Raw genomic sequence first — 26,006 nt, 5'->3', positions numbered from 1 at the left:
TGGCTCTCAGTCCCTAGCTTGTAGCATCAAACTTGTGTTCCCCTCACCATGACCAGCTGGCCAGGAAGCAAAGCAGCACCTGGTATACTCCACTGCAGTGTTTCCTAAACTTTAATGTGCACATGAATCATCTGGGATCTTTTTGAAATGCAGATTCTGATTCAGTAGAGCTTGGGTGGAGCCCAATAATCTTGATTTGCAGGGGAGATGCTGCTGCTGCTACTCTGATCTCACTTTGGGTAACAAGCTGTACTACAAATAACGGGTCTTCCCCCAGGCGACAGCCAAATCCCATCAGGCCAGTGACCATCTTTTCCAAGTTGCTATCAGGACTAAGCCTCACATCTCTATTAGCAGAGGGTTACTGCCTGGAAATATTGCCTTATTCCCTTCTCAGCCTTCGTTAAACAATTTTATCTCGATGTCACTTAGCCATCCAGTGTTTTTGTCATCCCTATGGCCACTTCAGCAGTTATCTAACGTATTATTTTTAAAAATACATCATATTGAATTTCATCCAAATTGCTTGAGATAATATCACCTTTTGAATATGTACATGATGCTGTCAGAAACACTAGCCTAAGATACAAGTATTCACTAGCATAACATCAGGGCAAGATTTCTTTTCTCAAAGTTATATATTTGTGATTGCCATGAGGTTATCACTTCAATGCTTTGTAAAGTGATCTTTAAACAATCTATTTATAATACATTAAGCACTTGCTCAATGAGGCCATAACCCCAGGAATAATGATTAAATCTGGTTAAATGTATTTACCTTCCTCCTTAATGATTTTATCAGCAGATCTCTATAAGCATTTCTAGTTGTTGTTGATTGAAGTCCTTTAGTCATGATCCTTCCATAAGGAGTCACTTAAGGGTCAAGACAAGGATATGAATATTGGTAAGGTCTCAAATGTAAGATCCTGGTTCTTTTCTATACTGGAGCTGTGTGGTCTTGGCAATGTATCAAATATCTCTGATCACATGTGAGCTCATCTGTAAAATAGGAATGATAATATCTGACTTAAATGAAATGGAATAATGTCTGTGAAAGCACTTTGCATATTCCTGGCACATGGCCATCACTCCTTTATTGGCAGCTTCTCTTGCCACTCTGCCTTTGCTTCTTAGGATTCTTTCTACTTTTTTTTTTTTTTGTGAGGAGGGACTTTTTCTTTCTTCACTCGTCTCAAAACAAGTGAGATAGGGATCTGCATTCTGAATGCTTTTTCATTTCTTCACTGTGTTCAGGGAAGGCATGTTGAATGAATTAGTGGATAACAAGATAATCTCTAAGGCCTCTACTTTTAAGTTCTGTGTTTGATTTTTCTAAAGTTTTAGCTGCTTGAAAAGAAATTGTAGAATTTCTTTAGAATAAATGTTAAGGAATTTCTTCCTTTTTGGTCTTATAAAACATGTATTTTATTAATTATTGCTAATAAGTATGTACCTGCCGCAGGAGCTGACTGCTATGGTATAAAGAACCTCTTCAGTTCAGGCTTGATTTTTTGCAGTGGTATAAATAAGTTGGGTCAGAACTGGTCTTGATTTTCTGCTTCCCCTAACTTCTCTTGGGAAGATCTCCTGTGAAAGATGAGCAAGAAATACGCATTTGTTCTCTGACATGAGATTTGGGAATCATGCATAATAGAGGTTGAGTTTCATGATATATTCATTTTGGTCCTCATAGAAGATGCATTTTGTATTTTTGATTAAACAGTCTAGCTGGTAGGGTCAGCCCAACTCAGTGGATTAGAGAAGACATAGCAGGTCCCTCTAAATCTCAGGATTAAACTGGTCACCATCTTGGTGAGCAGCTCTTGAGTTGTCACATGAATGTGTTGCTGGAGGTTACTGCCACTTGAGGTTATCCTTGATGCTGCTTGAGGGCGACTCTGGTGCCTGCATCTAGGATGGCAAAAAAATTGCTAGAAAGTACACAGACAGTTAAGTTTGAATGAATTTAAATCCTATCTTGGGTATGTTATTTAATCCTTGAATTTCAGTTTTTAAGCCCTAAAATCAGTTCTGTGGGTTTTTGTGAGTAACCTGCTAGTATGTTCCCTGTCAGTGAGGTCAGATCCAATGTCAGTGACACATTTCAGAGGAGAAACATGGAAGACAAAATCCTTCTGTCCCCCCATGAAAGTGCCAGCCCTGGTGGATGTCTGAGGAATGTCCCCAAAGTTACTTGCCATAGTCTACAGTGGTGGTACTAGGAATTTCTCATGGGTCTGGTAAACATGATACTCTTAGCAAAGAAAAATCCAAATGTGTGTTGCATTCTGGGATAATTTGAAATGCTGCTTGATATGTGAATAGCTTTCCACCTTTTCTCCTCTACTCATCATCTAGGAATTGTCCAGATATATATAGCCTTTGGTTTAGGGGGAAGGAAAAAAATACCTAATCTCTTCAGTCTTGCAGTTTATTTCAATCTCTGATGTCCAACAGGCCTTTTATTTTATTATTATTATTTTTTTTGTGGTGCTGGGGATCGAACCCAGGCCTTGTGTTTGCAAGGCAAGCACTCTACCAACTGAGCTATCTCCCCAGCCCCAAGCCGTTTGTTTCTTATTAATTCTTGAAAAAGTTAAAATGGGAATTCTAAAAATAAACATCAATACATTCTTTCCACCCCAATGGCCTGTTTCAGACAATAGAAGAAGGATTCTGAACTGTGCTTTTATGTATTTGAGACACAGCCCCACGCTTTGCTAATTAGCTTGTGGCTTTTTACCTCACAGTGCCTCAATTGATCTCCGTTTCAGAGACTCCAGGTATCACCACAAGGGCTGTCAGATAATAGGCAGATTGGGTCCCATACAGTACAATTGATTTCAGGTCATGGTTTTTTTGTGTTGTGTTTAGCTAATTTTAGATTTTGAGAAACCTGGTACTAAGGGGTGGGGATTGGTGATAGCTGTGATATTCAGAACAAAAATAAAACAAAATTTTGCTTCTTTACACAGCTATTTTGAACTGGAGAGCAGTGGTCTGAGGGATGAGATTCGATATCACTACATACATAAAGGGAAGCCCAGGACAGAGGCACTTCCATACCGAATGGCGGACGGGCAGTGGCACAAGGTTGCACTGTCCATAAGTGCCTCTCATCTCCTCCTCCACGTGGACTGCAATAGGTATGTCTTTGTCTTTGATCTTTAGTGATTTTGCCCTTGGAATCAAGCAATGGAGAGGGGAAAAAAAAAAAAAAAATCAAACCCCTCCAAGACTTGCCAGGAAACAAAAACCAAGGGACCTTAATTGTAATTTAACCTTCCAAATGGGTCATTAGGCGTGCTGAAATGACCAAGTGTAATACGATAAGAAAACAGTTCATTAAGATGAAACTGTATCCTGTGATTAGGAACAAATGTACAAAAGGTTGATTACAGATTGGGGAATATTAAGTGCACCTCAGTGTGCTCTCGGCACTGGCTGAAATTCCACGGAACTGTGATCACAGTTAACTGTGATATATTGTTGTTGAGTTCGTTCCACTTGGAAGCGAAGAAGCCAGTCTACCTTAGTATGAATCTGAGAAGCCTTTGCTACTGAAGCGGCTAATTCTATTTTACTTCATCAAGCGCAGCTTTGCTTAAATATCTTTTCAGAATGAGACCCTCTTAAAGAGGCTGTTCTTTGAATCTTTTGGAATCAGTGCCATCCATTCTGTACGGATAAATGTGCCTTCCAGCTTGTCAGAGGATCTGAGATCTGGGGGGTTCCATAGGAGGATGTAATGAGAAGGAGATGCTGTTCCATGTGGCACTGGAGGCAGGTTTACTAACAACTGAAGAAGGGAGGAGACCATGGGTCTCTATGGAATCACTTGTGGCTGGACAGCTGGATAATGATAGTTAAGGGGAATTTGTTGATCTCTCTAGAAACCACTGAAAATCCTTATGGATAGTGATCCGAATCCAATTACTGAGAATTTTTTTGCATTCCAAGCATGCATTGTTGGTTCTCATTAATGATGCCATTGAAGTTAAAATGACTGTTCAGCCCCAGGGCTTGCTCCCTGGGGCCTAGGGTACAGAAGGGCATGCTGGGGACAGCCTCCCTTCCAGAACCCATCAAGAGGAGGGGTATTCCATGGTCAGTCAGTGACAGACTACATTATCTGATGAGGAGATTTTTTTAATGTGCTTGACACTTCTTGTGCAGTCTGCTTTAGAAGATCTGGAAGGGCAGGAGTCTAGTATCAGCTCAATCCAGTGTCAGGCTCTGCCATATTGAAGCGAGTTTTGCTCCATTTTGATGTCATCTATTTAAGGTACTTTCTAGACTTCTGAAGTACTGTGGCTTTGACTAGATATAATATTATGTCTGGACAGTTTCCATAGAAACCACTAGCTCCTTTTCACCCTGCAGACTTGGGTTGGACAGCCTGGAGGAAGCCAGCCTTTAACTGCTCTCTTCATTTCCACCTTTCAGAACCCATTGACTCTTTCAGTTCTCTAGAACTAAAGTGGCCTGTTAGACAACACTCTTGTTCCCTGTGACCTGCCACCCATATGCTGCCCAAGTGGGATTGCAGAGGAAGGACACTGCTTGTCCTCCTAAATCACAGGCCAGAAAGAGGCCTCAAACCCCTAGTTTAGTAATATCCAACCAAAAAAGTCCTGGAGATACTGCTGTTTTCTTGCTGCACATTATTTTTCTTATTTCCTCCAAAAGTTTGACTATATCTTGTTCTCTTTCAAAAAGAGAAAAAAATAGGAGAGACTCTATCTCTACTAAGCTAGAGTTTCTTGCCTTCAGAAATTCTTTGTCCCTATGAAGTATTATTTTCTGCCCTCCTCAGTCACTTGTTAATTGATGACTTTGGGCAGGTTAATTTATTTATATCTTAGCCATTTAATTTGTAAATAGGAATAAAATACTAATACTTATTTAGTAATACTAATTATGCTCTACATGATGATGTTTTGGTTAATAACAGGCAGCATATAAGATGGTGATCCCATTAGATACATCCCTTAATGACATCATAGTCTTCTTAGTCTGTGTAAGTATATATATGATGTTCATGCAATGATGCAATCACCGAATTCATTTATTAGTACATATCCCTGATTTTAAGTATCATGTGACTGTACATATTTACTAATGGGAATGTTAAATAAAATACTCCATGTAAGATGCTTAGACCTTTGGGGTACAGTATGCATTTTGGCAGTTGTTTTTTATTCTGCATGTCTATAGTGCCTCTTTGACCTTGACTCTAAACTTCTATTCTTTGTACATCCTTCATTGCTTCCATGGCGTCTTTTCAGGAAGAGTGGGAAAAGAATGGGGGTGCTTTAAGGTTGGCCACTATTTATGAAAAATGGGTAGATACTTTTACTCTTTGGCGTATGATATAGCATGCTCGTTATGTAAGATCTTGGGAGATCCTTGAAGTCTAGAGGGAAAATATGGAATCTGATTAGTGGAACCCATTGCACTGGTGTTAGAGGAGAGACCTACATTTATTGAACATTATTACAGGCTAGGTAACACACTAGGCCTAATGTTCCTTAGGATAGCCATATGGGACAGTTGTTTTAGATCCATTTTAAAGACTGGGAAATACAAAGACTCAGAGAAGGTAATTAACTAGGTTTCAACAACATAAGCATAGAAACAAAACTTTGAACATGACTACCTCCCAAACCTTCTTCTTCATCTCCCCTCCATACCACTCCATAGTGTGCAAACAACATACACTACCCAAGACAAAGTCACAAGGACAGCAGGGAGTCTTCTCAGGAGAGAGGTGCTACAAAATGTCATAAAGACATCTAAAATCATAGGACAAGATTTCCCAGGCAATACCATTGCTCTGAAGAATTTTAGTGTGGCAGGACTTTCTGCTTTTCTTACACATAGGTTAGAATTGAGAAACCACTTTTTCAGACCTAATTGCACAAGTTGTCACAAGAAAAGCAACTGCTATTTTAGTAGCTCAACACTTTCTGTGCTACCAATGCTTACACTTTTTTTTTTTCTTGCCTCAGCTGTTTAACCAGGCCTAGTTAGAAAATCCCAGTATATGGGTAATAGATTACCTCAAGCTAGAAAGACAAAAGGAACCATTCAGATGGGTGGTTAGGCTGGTTATCTCCATTGCCTTGGGTTTTTCTCCAGCTACCTTTGTAAAAAATAATTTATTTAATTAGTTAAATGATGGTAGAATGTACTTTGATACATCATATATGATGGAGTATAATTTCTCATTCTTCTGGTTATATATGATGTAGAATACCACTGGTCATATGGTTATATATATACATGAGGTAATAATGTCTGATTCACTCTACTGTCCTCCCTACCCCCATCCCCTCTCCCTTCCCTTCCCTCCCTAATCCAAAGTAACTCTGTTCTTCACTAGCCACCCACCCACCTCCACAATGTGAATTAGCATCCATATATCAGAGAAAGCATTTGACTTTTGGTTTTTTAGGATTGGCTTATTTCACTTAGCATGATAAGCTACCTTTTATGGTTGCCATCCAAGCTTAGAATTAGACCTGATCAAACCTTGCTCTGGTCCTCTCTCTCCGTTCTCAGCTCACTTAGCAGCCTGTCCCATTAATCAAAGAACAGAATCCACTAAACCTGGGATTCAGATCAGTGATCTTTCATATTCACCACAAATGAATTTTCTTTTCTTCATTTCATAACTTTTAATTTTCAATCAGCCAATCATTTATTGGATAAACTCTCTACCAGGATACAAGGAAATAAAAGTGTCCTAGCCATCACCATCAGAAAGTTCATGGCTTTTTCATTTTGTTCTTTTAATTTCATCCCGAAGCCACCATTCCTTCTTCTGAACCAAGATTGACCCTGTCCTGGGTACCAGAGGGAGCCCAGACTGAGCTGGAAGCCCTGTGAGTAGTTTGGCAGCCAAGTATTGGAGAGAACTGAAAGTAGTCACTGCCAGCATCTTGGTCTTAAAGCAACATAGACTGAGCCCCTCAGCATTGACACAATGGAGTCCACAGTCTTTTCCATTAGAATGGCACATTTACCCAGCCAGCCTGTGGCTAGCACTTTTTGCAGTATGCAAGTGTCCCTGCTCTAAGTCAACCTTCTATGTCTCACTGCTGGAAAGATTATCTCCTTATCACAGTTGATCATATTTTAACCAAACTCTGAATTCTCATTTCATTTGTTCAGACTTGTATAAGTATGCTTGTCATGTGTGTATGCTCGTGCACACACACACACACTCACACACACACACACACACACGCGCATACGCGCACACACTCTTATCCTGATTGCCACCCTGAAAGTGAGTTAACTGTGAGTATAGTCTGAACAATAAGCATATTTAGATTTTTACTTTATTATGTACTATTTATAAGCCACAGAATAATCCAATTTTTATTTTTAACTGATCTTTAAAAGCTTATTGAATCAGAAATTAAAATTACTATAAACCATAGAACAAGTCAGTAATTCAAAACTTTTAATATTTTATAGTATTTTCAAGATACAAGTATCTACTTACATAGGTAGATTTCTCATAGTGAAATATATCAATATGGCATCTTCCTTCCAGAGAGCTTCTAAAGTATGAGTTGATCTTATTAAACCTCACATTTCTTAAGGTACTTAAGCTGTGTAATATATTACACTGATTTTATACAAACATTGCTACAGTGTAAATGGGGAAATGAAGAAATGACTATAAATGACCATGGGTTCCCAAAGAAAAACTTACACTCTGAATCTCGGGTCTCTGATTGAAATATTTACTTTAGAAACAGAAAGAAGCATAACTCATCCTCAAAATTAATTAGAATAAAATTAGGAAGCCAGCATATGCCCCATGTCCAACTAACACAATAGCTCCAGATCTTCTGTCTAGGGAGAGATGACAAGCGGGCTAGTAAGCTGGGACATATCAAGACTTCAGTTAAGTAAGAATACCAAGCCATGGTGCAAGAGATGGTGGAAGGCAGCATGTGATGGATTGTTATTTTCCCGGTAGAGACAATCAGGTCTGGAAGATCACAGGAAGGAGAGCTCCTGGGGATGTGGAGTAGCTTCTCAATTTTCTACCATTCCCAATGAAAATGCATGGCAGTTTCTGTGGTATACAGTATTGCCACTATATGAATTGCTAGTGACATGAGAATCAGGTTTGCAACAAAGTTTATGTTGTGGGCATTACAAAGCCAATTGTAATCTAGTGAGAGGAAAGTTTGTATGGGTGCATAGTATCAAGTTGTCAGTAATGGAAGGGAGAGAAAGAAGGAAGTATAGAGAGAGAAGGAAAGGGAAGAAAGAGCCATCTTCCATGTTTCATATTTCAGGAGACTGAGATGGGGTTTAACCTAGACTGAAAAAAATTCTAAACCTTTGTCTTGGCTGTGCCAGTTATAAAATGTGATTTTCATGCAATGATACAGAAATGTAGGCAATCTGTGTCTTTGTTTTCCAATTAATTAATTAATTAATTCCTTTTTTCATTCAAATACCAGGAAATGTGCTTGAATTTGTAAAATGGGAGTAATAGTAACTCTTCTACCATAGGGGCATTGTATGATTGTAGCTAAAGGGCCCATGTGAAATCTGAAAATTTCAAGCTATTACATAAATAGTACTGTAGACATGAACCATCATATTGAGATGATTTTCAAGTATTATACTGGAAAATAGTACGATTCAGTCTACAGTTTTGCCTCTATAAAAGCAGTAGCTAATGCCCCATGTTTTCAGGACCAAATGGGTAGTATGAATTCGTGGTACAAAATAAAGTTTGAGGTCATTTGGGTCCCTGAAGTTATTCTGATTGCCAGGTCTTAGGTGAGGTTCTCCATTAGTTTGTCTTAGTTTCCTGGTCTGTAGTGCAGCACAGTGGTGCATGATTTTTATACTAACAAGATCACTTAAAAAATATATAAAGCAGGGAAGAAAATGTTCAGTGTGATAAGATCATTTGTTGATCTTGGCAGGGTTTTGAGGACATAGTGTGGCTTCTTTTACTCTCTTCCTGTGGTGGTAGTGAGGCAGGGGTTGAGAGAATTAGCCCCTACTTACACCTGAGCCAAAATTATTGTGACTTTTATGAAGGGATGTAAAGTTTTACCAAGTGAAGAAACTCACTTGTTAGTTTTTTCTGTGTCTCCTAAAGCCCACGTGGATGAACAAAATAGTATTATCATTTACATTCCTGCTTTAGCCCCAAAATGTTCTGGTCTGAAAACATGAGCTTAAAGAAACTGTTACATTTTTATGACTATGGGAAAGTTTTCTTCTATTTCTGCAGTTTCTGGATATTGTCTTTCTAAGCATATAATGAGGATCTAGAACTTTGTGACTTTTTTTTTTTTTTTTTTTCGGTATTGAGATTGAACCCAAGGCTCCTTAACCACTGAGTCACATCACCAGCACTTTTTATATTTTTATTTTGAGACAGGTTCTTGCTAAAGCTGCTCAGGATTTCACTAAGTTGCTGAGGCTGGCTTTGAACTTGTGATTCCCCTGCCTTAGCCTCCTGAGCTTCTGGGATTACAGTACCTGGCTAGAACTAAGTAACTTAATTCTCTTTCCAACTTTGGCCTTTTGGAGATCTGATTTCATATCATCACAAAACTTACTTCAGGACCCTGGAGAGCAGCCCAGTTTACCCTCTTCATAGGGCCACTTCTGAAGAGGATTCAGCAATCATCTGGATTTATGTGTGGGTTGACAGGCAGCAAGCTGCTCATAAGCAAAGACTAAAGTTCACTTCCCCTTAATGTGCACTCTCTCTTTAAAGATCAGTTGCCTCCTTCCATGTTGGAATAGATGCTGAATATTCGTTTTTTTGATGCTAAGGCATATTGACTTCTTATTCTCTGTACCTTGTGCCCTTTCTTTCTTCCAGAGTGTTCTGTGCTAGACATATGAGAGTGGACAGCCTCTGGGGGTGAGGGCTGCCATGGTCATGGAGGCTTTGGTAGCTTAGTGACCTACAAGACAAGCAATGTACTGTAGCAAGCAGATGATGGATAGTTGTGTTGTATGGAAACACAATACATCCTCTGAATACCCAAGGAAAATGAAAACCTTTGACACTGTCGAGTCACAAAGATTTGAATAACATAGAGAGGGACTGTAAAGATTTAGGGGCCAGTGTAACATATTCAAAGTTGTGGCTTCTTTGGAAAACTAGAAAGTGGCTGCTTCATCATTAAGGTGACTCAGACACCTGAGTGTTGGCTCCCTCGTCCTGACTGCCCCCGCCTCTCCCTATCCTATGTAGCCTGTGGCTTATTCATTTCAACCTCATTAGGTGGATTCCAAGTTTAACTTTGTCCTACGTTCCATTGACATCAGGAGCAGACCTATTTCTAATTTTCTTTTGTTCCCTGGTGGGTTTAAATATGCCTTTTAGTTAACTGTGGCCTCAATGGCAGAGAGAGAGAGGCAGGAGGCAAAAGGATTAAGTGAAGTGGATGAACAGAATGGCTTCATTTCCCTCATCAACCTCTATTCCTGGGTTTTTGAAGTTGTAGTGAAAAGGATTAAATAGAAACACAAAAGAATCTTTCCTTTATCTAACGGTCTGTTGTCTGATGCCATCTGTAGATTCACACGAAGGTATTTTATTGTATAGATGAAGCCCAAGAGGTATTAGAATAGAGAGAAAAATAAGACTCCATTTGCAACTCAAGGTGATTTCATCTGCTTGCCTCAGACTCATTTGGGGTTGTCATGGAGTTGCATGGACCTGGCTCTACATAGGATGAATGAACAGAAAATAGGGTGCAAGAGAAATAAATGTTTTCTTTGAGAAAAAATATTGATGCTTGATTTTTTTATTGTTATAATTTTACTCTATGCTTTTGGTGAATGTGCACAGCTATTTTTTTTTAAGGGAAGCACAAAGAGAAAATAAAAAGTCAAATCAGAACAATACACATGATGGAACCCTATTTGAAAAAAAATATACATTTATATTTTAGTTGTCTCTGTTCTTTTTATGCTTCACTTGTTGGAAAGGATCAGTGGGGAATAAAAAATGCATAAGCCATGAGGATTCTTTTGTTGAAAAAAATTCCAATTGCTGTATTAGTTTTCCAGTTAGACCAATCGTGCCAATGTTGTTGTTGAAAACAACTGAAGATTTTCTACAGTACTGTAGAGAAATTAATCTATCTCCTGGAACCTTTAATTGAACTAATGTTATTAATAATAGCACAGAACCGTTGAGTGCCAGAAAGTCTATTTATGGCTGTACCTGTGTTTCCTATAGAGGTGTGTTGGGGATGGGGCGTGAGGAGCAGGAGGCATGGAAGGAAAAGTTTTCTTTGCACTCTTTTCCTGCCCTAAGCCCACTTTCAGTTTCCTCTTGTTCCCAGCTCATCCTTTTGACTTCTGGTGAGTGTTTCTTCCAGTAGGGGTTCCAGAGCTACTGAGCTAGCTGGTTAATGTGACTGGACCCTCACTTGAGGGTTTTCCTTAGCAATTAGAGCGGAAATAGTTTCTCTTCTTCTTAAAGGGCCTGGGTAATGCTGTCTGTACCTTCCTCAGGAATGTCATGTCGCATCTCTACTCATTAGACTCTATTAGCCTGAGGGCATCACTTTCCTGACAGCAAATTTCACACATATGTACTTATAGGCTTCAGGTTGGGGCCATCAGTGGGTTCTTTGGGACACTCAGAATGCCCATGTTTCCCAGAATGGAGTTTTATTTCCATTGGAGGTAAACAGCCCCGGGCTGTGATTAATCCTGGTATCTCCTCAGCAAAGCACTTAAGCAACTTAGTCACTCAGTGCACTTCTGCTAATACCTACTTTCCAGGTCTGATGCTGGCTTTGGCTGAAGGAGAAGCAAGATGAGGGCTGAGGAAATGTATAATTCAAGTTTCTTGAATTCCTTGACATTTTAGCCTCAGAGACCCAAAGCCATGCTGGGGGAAATGCAGACTTTTTGCTTAATCATTAATAAGCTGAGGTTAGTGTTTCATAATTCTTCAGAGATGGTTCACATATTCACTTGTCTTCATTATGGCCCTGTGAGATGGATGTTCTTATGTCTTATAGATGGGGACTTTTGAGACGCTGAGAAAAGAAGCAGCTTGTTCAAGGGTACACAGTAAGTCAGGGGCAGACAGGAGCCAGAGCCAGAGACCTTTCTTATTCCTCTTTTCAGGGAGTGTATTCTCTAGCACTGTTACCACCCGAGAGAGTCAGATAGCTTTCTCTGGACTAGCATTCAGGACTTAGATTTCCTCTTCCACTTCCATCTTCTCATGGAATAAGTTCAAGGTATCCCAATTATTAACGGGTGGGGGGAGCAACCAAAAGCTAAGTTTCATGTATCATTTTCTGAAATTAGGAGAGCTAGCCAGCTCATGAGATCACTCCCTGTTGGACTGTGATCTATCTTGGTATAAATTCCAACTTTTGCTCATAAGTTGGTCTTTAGACACTAGAAGGCTTATGTGGAATTGGTTTTATATTTAAATTTCCCTTCTTCCTAGAATTTGGAGTGTTGATAAGTTTGTGGTTTCAATACTACAGAGATATGACTTGTTGTCCCTGTATGATTTGTGTGTCTTGCGTGTGCCTTGGTGCTGATGTGCAATGGCCACAGGCCTAACCTTAAATCACAATGACTGCAGATGAGACATTTAGCCATTTCCTTAAATGTGGAAGTAGAAGTATTAGACTAGCCTCCAGTGTTACGTATGTGGTTTTATGCTGTTCTGATGTAAATTTTGATATTTACTGTTTCAAGGTGATAAACCCTCTGTAGTCCTTAAGGTGACTTTGCAATCACAAGGTCTCATTAAAAACTACTGTCAGTGAAATAAAGGGTTGAACAATGGGGGACCCTCATTTAGGAGGACTTTTGTCATTATTGCTTTTTTTATTGGTACCTAATTAGATACATACTGAAACCTGCAGAAGCTAATAAGAGAGCTAGGGAGGTAGATGGACACATTGAATTCTGAGTAATTTTCATAAATGGCAATTTTTCATGAATGTTACAGTGATGTACAAGGACTTCACACTACAAGCCTATTCCCTTCCCTTGCCAAAAAAAATTAAACCCAATTAATATCATCTATATTTTAGGATAAAAATTCCAATCCTTAATTTAGCTTACACAAAATTTATATAGTCTGACCAGTGTTTCCATTTATTTTTTGTACTCTAACCAATGTTTCCTCTACAGTTTTATCTTTATCCTCTGACCTCAAATTCTTTTAGTTTTTTAAAATGTACCATATTCACTTAAGCCACTGGACCTTTGCACGTGCCATTTTTGTAATGTCAGTTAATTCCTACTCATCTGTAATTTTTAAGCCAAAATAAAGGAACCAATTGTGTTTTACATTTTCACCATAAAATAAGATTTTATTTTTCACTGAGCAGGTTTTGATCATTTGATTCATATCTGCCTGTCCCACAGGCTGTAAACACCCTGAGAGCTCTATTGTATCATTAATGTCTACCACAGAACTGCCACATAATAACTAGTCAGCAATATTAGCAAACACTTGAATGGTTGAATAGATGGAAAAGGTGCGTTTAGAGTTTGTATTTTGTTTTCTGGCCTCCACTCCTACTCTTTCCAATGGCTCTATTAGTTAGAAATTTTTCCTTTGCCTCAGTTTCCTCATCTTTGCAAAATTGGCAACCTTTCTGTCCAGTACATTTGCACAGGTTTGTTGTGAGGATCAAACCAGAACTTCCATGTGAACGTATATCAAAAATTCCAGCATGCTTTGTAAACAGGCACAAGGAAAGGCAAAGATGAAGTCATCCTCACACCTCTGTTTTGGACTTTTGGGGATTGTCTGCTTCTGGATGAAGGCAGTTAATTTATAGAAGGATTTTGGTGCTTCCTTGGTCTGATTCATAGCATAAGGTGAGTCGTGCTCTGCTCTCAAGTTGAATTTACATGTGCCCGTGTCAGCGGGAGCTCTGGCAGGCGTGAAGGAGTGGAAGAGAAGGTAATTTACAGATGGGGCAGGAACATAAACTGATGACAGGTGAGACTCAGGCACACGTGTCCCCCTGCTGGAGAGCAGACACAATGGGGGATGTGTGTTGCCTGTACAGTGGACACGTCACCATAATAAACCCCTGTGAGGCTGTTTCTTAACACTGCATTTGAGGCTCACAGGCAGAGCTTCCCATCAAGTCCTCTGCGCGTGGTTTCCAGAATGATTGATGCTACTTTGTTTGGTAAAGTGTCATTGTGAAGCTGGCTGGATATGTTTTTCTGTAATAGTTTAAAATTATGAAAGGTGTAAGGTATTTAAAACTATCGCCCTGCCTTTAATCCCATTTTGTAGAAATAGTCATTATGAGCACTTTTATTTCTATTCTTCAGATTTTTCTTTGAATATACAAACACATGTTACAATAATAAAAATAACACAATACATATTGTTTTCATTTAAAAGAATGAGTCCAGTAAACTATTGATTTGCAATAGGGACATACTCAGGAGGAATGAGGGCTGCTTTGTTTTTTCGTAGGATAATCTAGGCAGCTTTGTCCCTTGTGTGTGGAGCAGTGTGTGGAGCAGTGCTCACTGCAAGCTTCCAGCTTCCTGCGTTGGAATACATCCCTCTTGCCTGCCACAAACAGCAGGAATTAGAGAACCAAGGCAGGGAGCCAGGAGCCCCCTGCCCTTGGAGCAGCATGTCCTATCTTGGCCATGTAGCTAGGTGAGACCATGGCAATGAACCTATGCTGAGATGGGAGTAACCAAATTGAAGTAGTATGTGATGAAGGTCAGGTGGGCATAATGCTCGATCTTATTTTGTGTGGCGGAAGTGAAGTTGGTGCTGTCCAAGGTGAACACAATGAGAGGAATGTGTAGTTGTGTGATTAAGAAGACAAGCTTTGGACAAAAAAGGATTTCAATTCTGGCTTTGCCATGAGCAATGCTGCCCTCTGCAATTTATTTAAGTTTTGCAAACCTCAGTCTTAAGATAGTTATAATAGTGTATCCCTAGTGGGATTGTGAGAATGAAATGTGACAAGGCACACAGATCAGAGAGGCCACTCTGGGTTGCAAATAATGGTGACTTAAACTACAATAATATATCATGTTTCCTTAAACAAGAAGTTTAGATGGCGTCTGAGATGAGTCTGTAGCTCAGACGTGACTTCTGGGATGAGACCCTTAGGGATCTTCTACTCCACTTTCCCAGACATTGTTTCTAGATGCTTTTCCCTGGCAAAGTGGACAGGAATGGCCATGATTGTCATAGACCAATAATCCATCTTGCCATGGTGCTAGCACATTGCTCACCTGACAATACTAAGGTTTGTTGAGCAACAATGAAGGGGAAGTAGCTGTTCGGCAAATGGTCAACAGTATCTGCCCAGAATATCAGTAGTTCAGCACTGGTTTGGTAAGTATTTAATCTCTGCCTTTATGATGCTGCTGATGCTTGATCTGATTGCAATGGCTCTTCTTGTATGTCTGAGCAGAACAGAAGTGTACAGAACAAGTAATACCAGTATCTGGCTTATTGGGAGTCATTTTTATGCATGGCCATTCCTGCCATCAAGGCATCTTCAGATGGTCCCAGGCCATGATCAAAACAGGCCTGACTGTCGCCTGCCTCCAGAGTCGTCCATCAGCCCCTTGGGCAGACATAGCTCTTGTTGGACTTCTGCTTTGGGAAACCAAGGCACCACTTGTCTGCCTGTTGCTGCTGCCCTCTTACAGGGCATTCAACATAGCTGCCCATTCCACATAAGGTACCATGGTACATCTAAGTCAGTGTCAACTGCAGCTCCTATCCAGGCCAGCCTTCCCGTTTATGCTCTCCTCCTGATACTCCAAACCCTTGCTTTTTTGGTCCATCAATCTCTGGCTTTTGCAACTTTTTTGGATTCCTTTTCTAAGAGTTTCAAGGCTACCTTGCCACTCCACAGCATCCTCCCTGGCAGGGAGATCCCTGCATTGACTTTGTTATATTCTCTTATGTTGACTCCTTAACATAGCTTGGTGTTTTTATTTTCCTGCCATACCTTAACTACAAGTTGGATCCTGGAGAGTTTGCAGCCTGCTGGTTTATCTCTCTGGAGTTAGAGCCATGCCCTGGTGGAATTTGGCATTGCAGCTTGGCTTAAAGCTTCACTCAGAGTAATTCTGAAATCTGGAAAAGAAAATGATTACAACCTTTACATTATCGTCAAAACTGTTAAACATGCAAAATATGTGGCTGAGCCTTGCTCTAAAGCTCATACTTGCTAAGCAGCACATGAGAAAAGTGACCCAGTATTTGCAAGAGGAATGATCTCTGGGATTAACTGAAATGTCACTTCTTTCAAAAGGGAGGATGCTTAGTATTAACTACAGTCATCCCTTGAGGGGGAAGCAGGGCCGGGTGATGGAAAAAACCTTGAAGTCCAGGTAGAGTATCTTCTAGTTTCTTCTCCAGAACATTCTCTTTTCTACCTTCCTCACTCTGCTCTGAGGCCTAGCAGGCTGTCTGGATTCCTTCTGAATTTCATTAGCAGGAGATTGGAGGAAGGGAGCAGAGGGCCCTATTCCTGCAGTTCCCTTTCTGTGGAGTCACCCAAGTCTGGCTCTGTCCCTTGACTAAAGGCCATAGGCCCTAATTAGGTGGCCATAATTTTAGGTTCCCTGCCCTTTTATGCTCAGGAAGGTAAGAGCTCTGCTGATTCCTTTAACTTTTTACAAACTGTGGGGTAACACTCCTTCCTTTGCTACTGAGCTACTCCTCACCCACTAATCCTTTTGGTTCATTATTCTCTTTTCAAATGACGAAATTTCAGTATAGTAAATCCACCAAGACCCTGGCTCTTCTGGATGGCTCTCTGGCTTCCCCACTTCCTAGTGGTATGTCCTTAGGCACGTTTCTTAACCCCCTTGAGTCTTGGGTTTCTCATCAATGAAATGGGGGTGGCAGTAATCCTGCTTCTGTCTTCCTCACCAGGGAGAAAAGGAGTGTGCCAATGCCATGTAAGCTGCCGCACGCACCAGGGAGGGCTTTCCACCTCTGTGGCATGTCCAGAGCTTGTGGACATGGACTTTGGGGACTGTGCAAGACTTGTGGGCGGGAGTCTGTAGCTCTCAACAGGGGGCACAGCACAGCATCTCTCCTGTTCCCTCAGCACAGTGGAGGAGAAGCACCTGTGACAGGAGGACAACCTGATGGTCACCTTTCCAAGCTGAGCCCATAGGACCTCTTCCTTCACTCACCTGAGCAGACAGGGCCAACTCACCAGGAACACAGACGAGATCCCCAACTCTAGACCCATGATTTAATGATGCAATCAGCCTCTGATAGGATGGATTCTATGACAAGGCCTTAGGGAAATTCAGTTGGATCAAAAAAGACGAAATCATCAAAATGGTGAAACAAATGAAAAAGACTGATTCTTGGGCTTTTGTTCTCCAACATTCAGAGAGTTCAGTATTTGGCAAGGGTAAATCATGAGTATTTGTGTCTGTGGTAATCTGACATGGGTGGCTACAAGAAATAGCAGTGATATCTAGGTTGGAATTGCCTTGGGAGGTCTTGTGCTTGGCTTCAGGGTGGATGTGCCAGCCCCTGTAGCAAATGGCTCTGTCTTGTGCCCATCGACTCATCCTTCTTTTTGCCCTTGAAGGACTCATCAGCGTATGAAATTACCTTAATCACTTACCTGCTTACAATTTTGTGGTGTGTCTCACTCTCCCTCACTCATACCCCTCACCTCCAGTAAGGCACATTGACTAATGGAACTTGTTCTGTTTTAATGCTGAGTCCCCTGTAGCTGACCAAATGCTGGGCACACAGTGGGCACTCAGTTCTGGTTGAGTGGATGAATGAGTTAATAAACTAAAGGATTTTTACACATAGGTGACTGTGTTGGGTACGAGAGGAATTCTGGACCTCTAAGGAGTGTGTGTGTGTGTATATATATATATATATTTTTTTTTTTTAATATATATAATATTCTTTCCATAACTTTGAAGAGATGGGCATGAATTCCCAATTCCAAGACTTAAATGCTTGGGGCCCAAAAGGAAGCAAAGGCACAGGCAAGCTGTAATTTGAAAATGGGAGAAATGACTTCACAGGGAAATGATGAGAGAGTAGAGAGAATGGTGGTTTAAGGAGGCAGCTTGTATTAGAGCCAGACTATTGGGTTCTTGTTTAGATTCTTCTTTTTCCAAAGGTTTCATTTTGCCTAAGTTACTCAAGCTACATTTTTAAAATTTATTTTTTATAAAAGGAGTGTAGAGGTGTAACTAAGTGGTAGGGTGCTTGAGTAGCATGTACCAGGTCAGGGTTTGATCCCCAGAATAATAATAACAATAATAATTAATAATTAAATAAAAACAATCCCATTTCATGGGTTTAATTGAAGTCATACATGGAAAGCATATGGATTTTTGTCTGGCACACAGTAAGGACTCAGTAAATGTTGATGATGGTGATGGTGATTGTTACCAGAGTTGTAGGAGGAGGAGGAAGAAAAGAAAATTTATGAAATAAAATTCAGTGAATCCTGGCCAGCAGGTGAGAAAACCTGGGTACCACCTGTGCTTCTCAGCTTTGTGTGACCTTTGGCAAGAATGTCCCTTCTCTGAGCATCACTTTCAAAATGAGGGATTTGAACTTGATGGTCTCTGTGTGCTGTCAAATTATGATTAGTTGGCATAGAATTGCACTTGGAGGATGCAGAGTATTTGTGTATAAGAGAGTATGGTGTGCATGTGGGGGGATAAATTTTCTCAGTTAAATTTTCTTTCCTGTTTATACCATCAGGTTATTTAATAGAAAAGAATAGCATGTCTCTTGTGATCTTTCTACCCCAGGCCTCACACACTGGATGCAGAGGAGATTCTCTACTATTCATTGGTTGCTTGAATGACTGATTTGGTTGCATTTAGGATTTGGAAAAATTCTAGTAGGTTCAGAAGAGAGGGAAAGAAAGGGTAAAGGATAATTCCATTTAAAAAATTTCTAAATTGTCCATAAGACATTTGTGTTGCCCTTCCCCATATATATTTCAGAAAAGGAAATAGAGGGTGGAAGAAAACAATGAGAAAGTAGGAAAGAAGTGACTAATATTTAGCTGGTGTCTTCCATGTGCTCGGCGTTTACAGCATTGTGTTTGACCTTTGGAACAATCTTGTGAGATGTGAGAGCAGATGTTTTTAAGGCATCTTCATTTCCATTTTGATTGTGAGGTGGTAGGATCATGGAGAGCTAACCTGTTTAGGGTCCCAGTAGGAGGCAGGTTAGAGGTGGGTTGAAACCCAGGCCTGTGTGACTGCAAAGCCATCACACTCTTCTCTGTGGAGCAACTATTCCACATCTCCTCCCCACTCCTCATACTCTCAGGCCTCTTCCAGGCCTCTTCTAACATTTCACTGAAAAACTCTCTTCCTACCTCACCCAGGAAATACCTGGTTCTGTACTGTGAAATCTGCATGTTCCCATTTAGGGTCTCCACTTTTCCTTGTGCAGGTTCAGCTTCAACTGATGTTCCATCCCTTCTGTATTGTATCAACAGAACCCTCTCCAGCAGCATATATACATTCTACAAATCCATGATGTGTCAGTAAAACCCTCCCTCCCTCTTATCTCCTTCTCCAACCAATACCCCCATTTCTCTCTCTCTTCACAGCAAAACACCCAAGAAGAACTGGTAAACACTGTATCTTCATTTTTTTTCCTCTTCCATTTTCTGATCAGGTTTTGGTTCCTATCATCAAACCAAAGAAACTTTTATTCAGGTTACCACTGACCTCCACATTCTCTCTAATTCTGAGTCAATCCTCCATCTTCATCTGACTGGACCTATCAGCTGCATTTGTTTGTTCTCTCCTGGAAAATTATTCTTCCTTAGGTTGCTGGGCCACCAAAAAATGTGGAGCAGTCATTACTATTTCTCACATTCTAAATGTAATTATCAGTAGGTTCTATTATTTTATCTTCATAATATATTTTTTAAAATGACCATTTTTCACTACCTCTGCAACTACCTGCCTGGTCCAAACCATCACCACCTCTCACCTGTTTTGTTGGAACAGTCTTCAGTAAGTTTCCTGATTCCACATCTTCTGTGACCTTGGTCCCAGCCTGTTCTTAACTCACCAACCAGTATAGTTCATTGAAATTAGGTAAGCTCTTTCCTCAAAACATTCCAAAGCTTCCCATCTTACTTAAAGTAAGAGATTGATCCATAGGATGGCCTGTAATTCTAAAGGGATCTGTCTCTTTGCTGCGTCCCTAACCTCTGTCACTCTCTTCCCTGTTTATTCTGTGCCAGGCACATACTCCTTAGGCTGTGGTGCTCCTTGACATTTTCCAGGTGTGCCTGTCTTAGTCCTCTGCATTTGCTGTTTGTTCTGCCTGCAATATGATTCTCTTACATAGGCTCACGACTTCCTTCCATAGTCTCTTTTCAAGTGCCTTTCACCCATAAAACCACCTAAAGTAGAAACTTTTTTACCACATTGTTCTCCATCCCCCTTACTCTGTTTTATCTGCATCTTTCACTTCCTGTATTTATTACATATTTTTATACTATTTCTACCTTTGCCTAAAAAGGCAAGGGTTCTTCAAAATAGAGAACCATTATAGATAATAAATCTCTATTGAAGGAAAGAATGACGATACTACCTTGCTTCCTTTCTATTTTATGTACTGATTGAGCACTTTGAATTCCCTATGCTATTGATATGAAACCAAACCAGGCCAGATCAAAACAAAAATGAAGAAGGTGGCCTTGATTTTCTGCAAGCCACCAAATGACTAAGTGTTGAAGTCTGTTGTGCAGTCTTGTGGAGCCAGAAGATAGGTGAGGATATTTTAAATGGTGCGAAACAGAGATAGTTGCTGGCTGGTTTGGAAGTGCCACTGGGCCTTTCCTTGGTTGGAAATGGCCAAAGATGTGGATTTTGTCAGGTGAAGCAGGTGGAATGGAGTAGAGGGCTTAGTTGTAACAGTACTAAAGAGCTTCCACTTCTTTAGCAGCTACTACAAACTAGGCCTTGTGAGTTACAAACATTTTATTTTAGTATAATAAAACCTAGAAGGCATCTCTCGCCTCCTCATTTTGCAGAGATTAAAAGATGTGTCTGACTCTCTAGATCAGAAATGGATGTGGGTACATTGAAATCTCATTAATGGGGAGGAAAGGTGAGATGCAAGAAAGTACCTCTAGGTTTCTCTTCAGACTGGTATTCTAACCCACTAAATATGTTTGGAAAATTTGCAGGAAGATTCAGATACTTACTAGGTCTTTCAAAGACTCTTTGTTGAGCATGCTTGCTTATTTATTTATTTATTTATTTATTTATTTATTTATAGTTTTGAATCTGCATGACACTGTGGGGGATACAGAACTAAATACACATTATATTTTCTTAGAAGCCTGTGGTCTTATTTGACGCATATAACCAACCCAATGACTCCTACACTGTAATAGACAACACTGTATGATGTGGTGCTGAACTGTGTGTCTCGTTTATTTTAAGTGCTATTGAGAAGAAAGAAAACTCTTTATCATCCTTTCATTCAGCATTTAGTAAGCGTGTTTTATGTGTTAGGTCCTGTGATAGTTTCTGGGAATAAAGAGATGATGGTGGTGATGGTGATGAAGATGGACACAGCAATGTTGATGATTGCATGATGTCATTTAAATGAAACATCTAGAATAGGCAAATTCAGAGAGACAAATAGTAGACTAGGGGATGGGGGAGGAGTAATAGAGAACCATTACTTGATGGTTATAGAGTTTCTGTTCAGGGTGATGAAAAACATTTTAGAAATGGATTTGGTGATGGTTGCACAATATTGTGAACATAATGCCACTGAATTTTACAAGTAAAAATGGATAAAAAGATACTTTTTGTTACATATTTTTACCACAATGAAAAAAATTAATAATGTAATATATCAAAATATATTGAAAAATATATGTTAAATAGGTGAATTGTATCATGTGAATTACATATCAATAAAGTTGTTAAAAATTACCATGCCAAAAAATTACCATGCAAGAAAATAAAACACATATTGAGAAGGCCTATCATGAATCTGGGAAAACTGACCTATAAAGTCAAGTGTGAGATCTATCCCAGTAAAAGTATTATATTTTAAGTAAAACTTCATAAACTCAAGGCAAAAAGACATTTACAAAGGAATGAAATTCAGGTTGGCATCAGACATTTTGACAGCAACATACAAAATAAGACAAAAGTAGCACTTTCAATAAAACTCAAGGAAATAAATGGTGAGAATAGCTTCTGAGTTTGACAGCTGTATTGAGTCTTAGTGTATTATACAGTCAGTGAAGTGCTAAGAAGGTGTTCAGAACCAAGGGACCAGAATGTGCAAAAGATGGAAGCCAGAGAGTTCATGAAACTTCCAGGACATTCAAATAATTCATTGTGGTTGGAATCTCTGTGAAGTGGAGTGGCGAGACTCCTAAGACCTTAATTTCATCAGGTAGTTCTTTTATTCATGCATATACTTTACTAACATTTCTTGAGTATTAGACTAAGTGCTTAGTAATGTTCAGTTTTAATGTGTTACTCAGAGAGTTTATGAGATCTATATAAAGATGTCAACTCTTTTTTTTTTTTTAAACAATGACCAAAAGACCACACAAGAACAACTTAGAGGAGAAAAAACTGATTTTGGCTCAAGGTTTCAGAGGTTCAGACCATGGTTGGCCAACTCCATGGCTCTGGGCCCAAGGTAAGGTAGAACACCATGGCACAAGGGCACAGCAACCAGAAATCAGAAAACTCTACTCACAAGGAACAAAATATAAACCTCAAAGTCATGCCCCTAGTGACCTACCTCCTCCCGCCACACCCTACCTGCTTATAGTTACCACTCAGCTAATCCGTATCAGAGGATTAATCCATTGATTATGTTAAAGCTCTCATAATTTAATCTTTTCACCTGTGAACATTTTTACGTTGTCTCTCACATGAACTTTTGGGGGAACACCACATAGCTAACCTATAAAAAAAGAGATGAGGGAAGGTTTCAGAGATTAGAGGAATATGCATACAAAATTTTTATTTTCAAATGAAAATGTAACAAGGCATTTACTTGAGTAATTTTCCAGTTGTTCCAAATATCTTCATTCAGATGAAGACTTGCATTGCAATCCTCTTATCAAAGCTAGTATGGGCAGTGTGGTGGAAAATATTTTAACTTTATTTTCTCTTTTTCATAAGCACATAATAGTTGTCCATATTTATAAGGTACAGTGTGACATTGCAATACATGTATATAAGTAGATGGTATTTGCATCTCCTTATCATTTCTTTTTTTTTTTTTTTATTGTAAACAAATGGGATACATGTTGTTTCTCTGTTTGTACATGGCGTAAAGGCATACCATTTGTGTAATCATAAATTTACATAGAGCAATGTTGTTTGATTCATTCTGTTATTTTTTCCCTTCCCCTCACCCCTCCCACCCCTCTTTACCCTCTATACAGTAGTTCCTTCCTCCATACTTGCCCCCCTCCCTAACCCTAACTCTAACCCTCCCCTCCCCCCCATTATGTGTCATCCTCCACTTATTAGCGATATCATTCGTCCTTTGGCTTTTTGAGATTGGCTTATCTCACTTAGCATGATATTCTCCAATTTCATCCATTTGCCTGCAAATGTCATAATTTTATCATTCTTTATGGCTGAGTAATATTCCATAGTATATATATACCACAGTTTCTTTATCCACTCATCAATTGAAGGGCATCTAGGTTGGTTCCACAGTCTGGCTATTGTGAATTGAGCAGCTATGAACATTGATGTGGCTGTATTTCTGTAGTATGCAGATTTTAAGTCCTTTGGGTATATTATGTTTGGAACTTTTGAGCTCCTGTCTTGTAGTGCTTCATATAATATATAATAAGCTGTTGAGAACTACAGTCACCCAACCTTAGTGTATAGCACTAGCAGTTATTCCTAAGTGTGTGGTACTCATTCTCTAACTTATTTCTATTCCCCTCATCAACTTGCCTTCCTAACTTCTAGTAATGATCATTCTACTCTCCTCTACTTTGAGATCAAATTTTTTAATCAAATTTGAGATCAAAATTTTTTCCACATATAGGAAAGAATATGTGGCATTTGTTTTTCTATATTTGACTTATTTCACTTAACATAATATCCTCTAAATCTATCCAATTTGGCTGGTGGACAATTAATCTATGTATGAAGCAGAGGGAAGCAAGCCAGTTCATCCATTGGCTAATTAATATTGCAGTCATAGGCAGATGTTGGAGTATAGGAACTGATCAGGTTGACACAATTTGAGTGTATAGGGGCTAAAATAAATGAATAAAAGCCATTATTCTTGAAAATATATCCTTTTGTACAAACTAGTTTAGATACTGGTGATGCCAAGGCAAATAAGAGCTAATGTCTGCTTTCAGGTCGTCCACACATTACTGATTGCATTACAGCATGTGAGTGAGATAGGCACCAGGTATGGTGATAAGATCAAAATTTTAATCTTCATATGCTCTGGTAAGTGAGCATCCCTAGTCTCACTGCAATGCTTCATTTGAAGCTGAATTGACTTTCAATGTATCTTCCTACACACTTGTGTGTTAAGATGCTTTGGATGTAACAGAAAACAACTTGAATAACTTGAGCAAAAAAGATAATATTATTAAAAGGTTAACAGATTATACTATGGAGAAAACATAAGGAAAAGAATTTAGCTGGGTATTATGGTTTAGCACTTGGATGTCTCCTCAAACGCTCATGCATTGGAAACAAAATTCCTAAAGCAGCAAGATTCAGAGGTGGGGCTTTTAGTCAATGATTAGAGGTCTGACCTCATCAGTGGATTAATCCAGAAAATGGATTAATTTATTGATAGCTGAATGGATTCTGGGAGGTAACTGTACACAGGTAGAGCTTAGCTGGAGGAAGTAGGTCATTAGGGGTATGACCTTGGGGACTCTATCTGTTCCTGTGTCCGCCATCGCCTCCTTTTCAGCTGCCACAGCTGAGCAGCTTTCTTCCACCATGCCTTTCCACCATGTTTCTGCATTGGAGCCAGCCAACCATGGACTGAATCCTCTGAAACCCTGAACCAAACTAAATCTTTCTTTGTCTAAGTTGTTCGTGTCAAGTACTCTGGTCACAATAACGAAAAGCTGACTAACACACTGAATCACTGGAGGACCTAGAAGACCAAGAAACATTCAGGGGGCTCAGTATCACTTCTGTCACTTCACGTTAGCATCACGTAACACTCAAAGCAAAACACAAAAATCGACATGATTCATATAATTTAGAAAAGTAATTGCTATGCATGGGACCTAAAAATATATAGGTAAGGAAGGCAGGCTGCATTTTCTTTATGTAAGAGGCAAGGACATAATCACAGGGAGAGGAAGTGATTTGTTCAAAGCCACACCCCAGGTTGATTGGTTAAGCCCAGGATTTAGAATAGAATAGGGTCCTTCTGACTCTTATCTATTCTTTTCCAATTAGTTTTCTTCAATACCTTCTTCTCTTATTAGTATGCATTTTATAATTCTCTCACTTTCTTAATTTTTCTTTTATCATTCATTTTGGTCTTTGGAATTAAAGGAGTCACTTGCATGTCCTTAATAAAAGGCTTATTTGAGACATGTCTGAAGACTGCCTTTAATTTATACCCTGTAACCTGAACATGAAGGGGCCACTAAAAAGAAGGGATAATTAAAGTGGTGAGGAGGAGATCTCAGTCATCTCAGTGATTTTCTTATTATCATCCAGGAAATGCCTTATCGGAAATGGGCCATTATAGTTTAAATGATGAGACGGAGTTTGAAAAGGGGTTGAAACTTCATTAGACACTTTCTGAGCTTAGAGTTGTAGCCCATTGTTTTCCAAATTCCAATTTTTCCTCCACAATGAACAATAACTTTTTGATTAAACAGCTGGCAGTTACTATTGAATGCCTCACATTTAATAACAAAAGTCTTCCTTCAGAACAGGAAATTTTTATCTAAATTGCTTTGCTCTTCTTTGGTGATTGTGAACTT

General features: G+C 39.5%; 1 protein-coding gene across 2 annotated transcripts in view; it reads left to right on the top strand.

Moving 5' to 3' along the window:
- Positions 1 to 26,006, top strand: part of NELL1 (neural EGFL like 1) — an 892,614-nt gene that overhangs the window by 157,228 nt on the left and 709,380 nt on the right. For both annotated transcript variants that reach the window (XM_079101835.1, XM_079101834.1), the window contains exon 4: positions 2,976 to 3,146. In XM_079101835.1, the coding sequence (XP_078957961.1) occupies positions 2,976 to 3,146 (171 nt within the window). The remainder of the gene's footprint in view (positions 1 to 2,975; positions 3,147 to 26,006) is intronic.

This window comes from Sciurus vulgaris (genome assembly GCF_902686455.1).
Source record: "Sciurus vulgaris genome assembly, chromosome: 11".
Taxonomy (NCBI): Eukaryota; Metazoa; Chordata; class Mammalia; order Rodentia; family Sciuridae; genus Sciurus; species Sciurus vulgaris.
The sequence above is the reverse complement of the archived record's forward strand: the minus strand, read 5'-3'. Positions and strand labels throughout refer to the sequence as shown.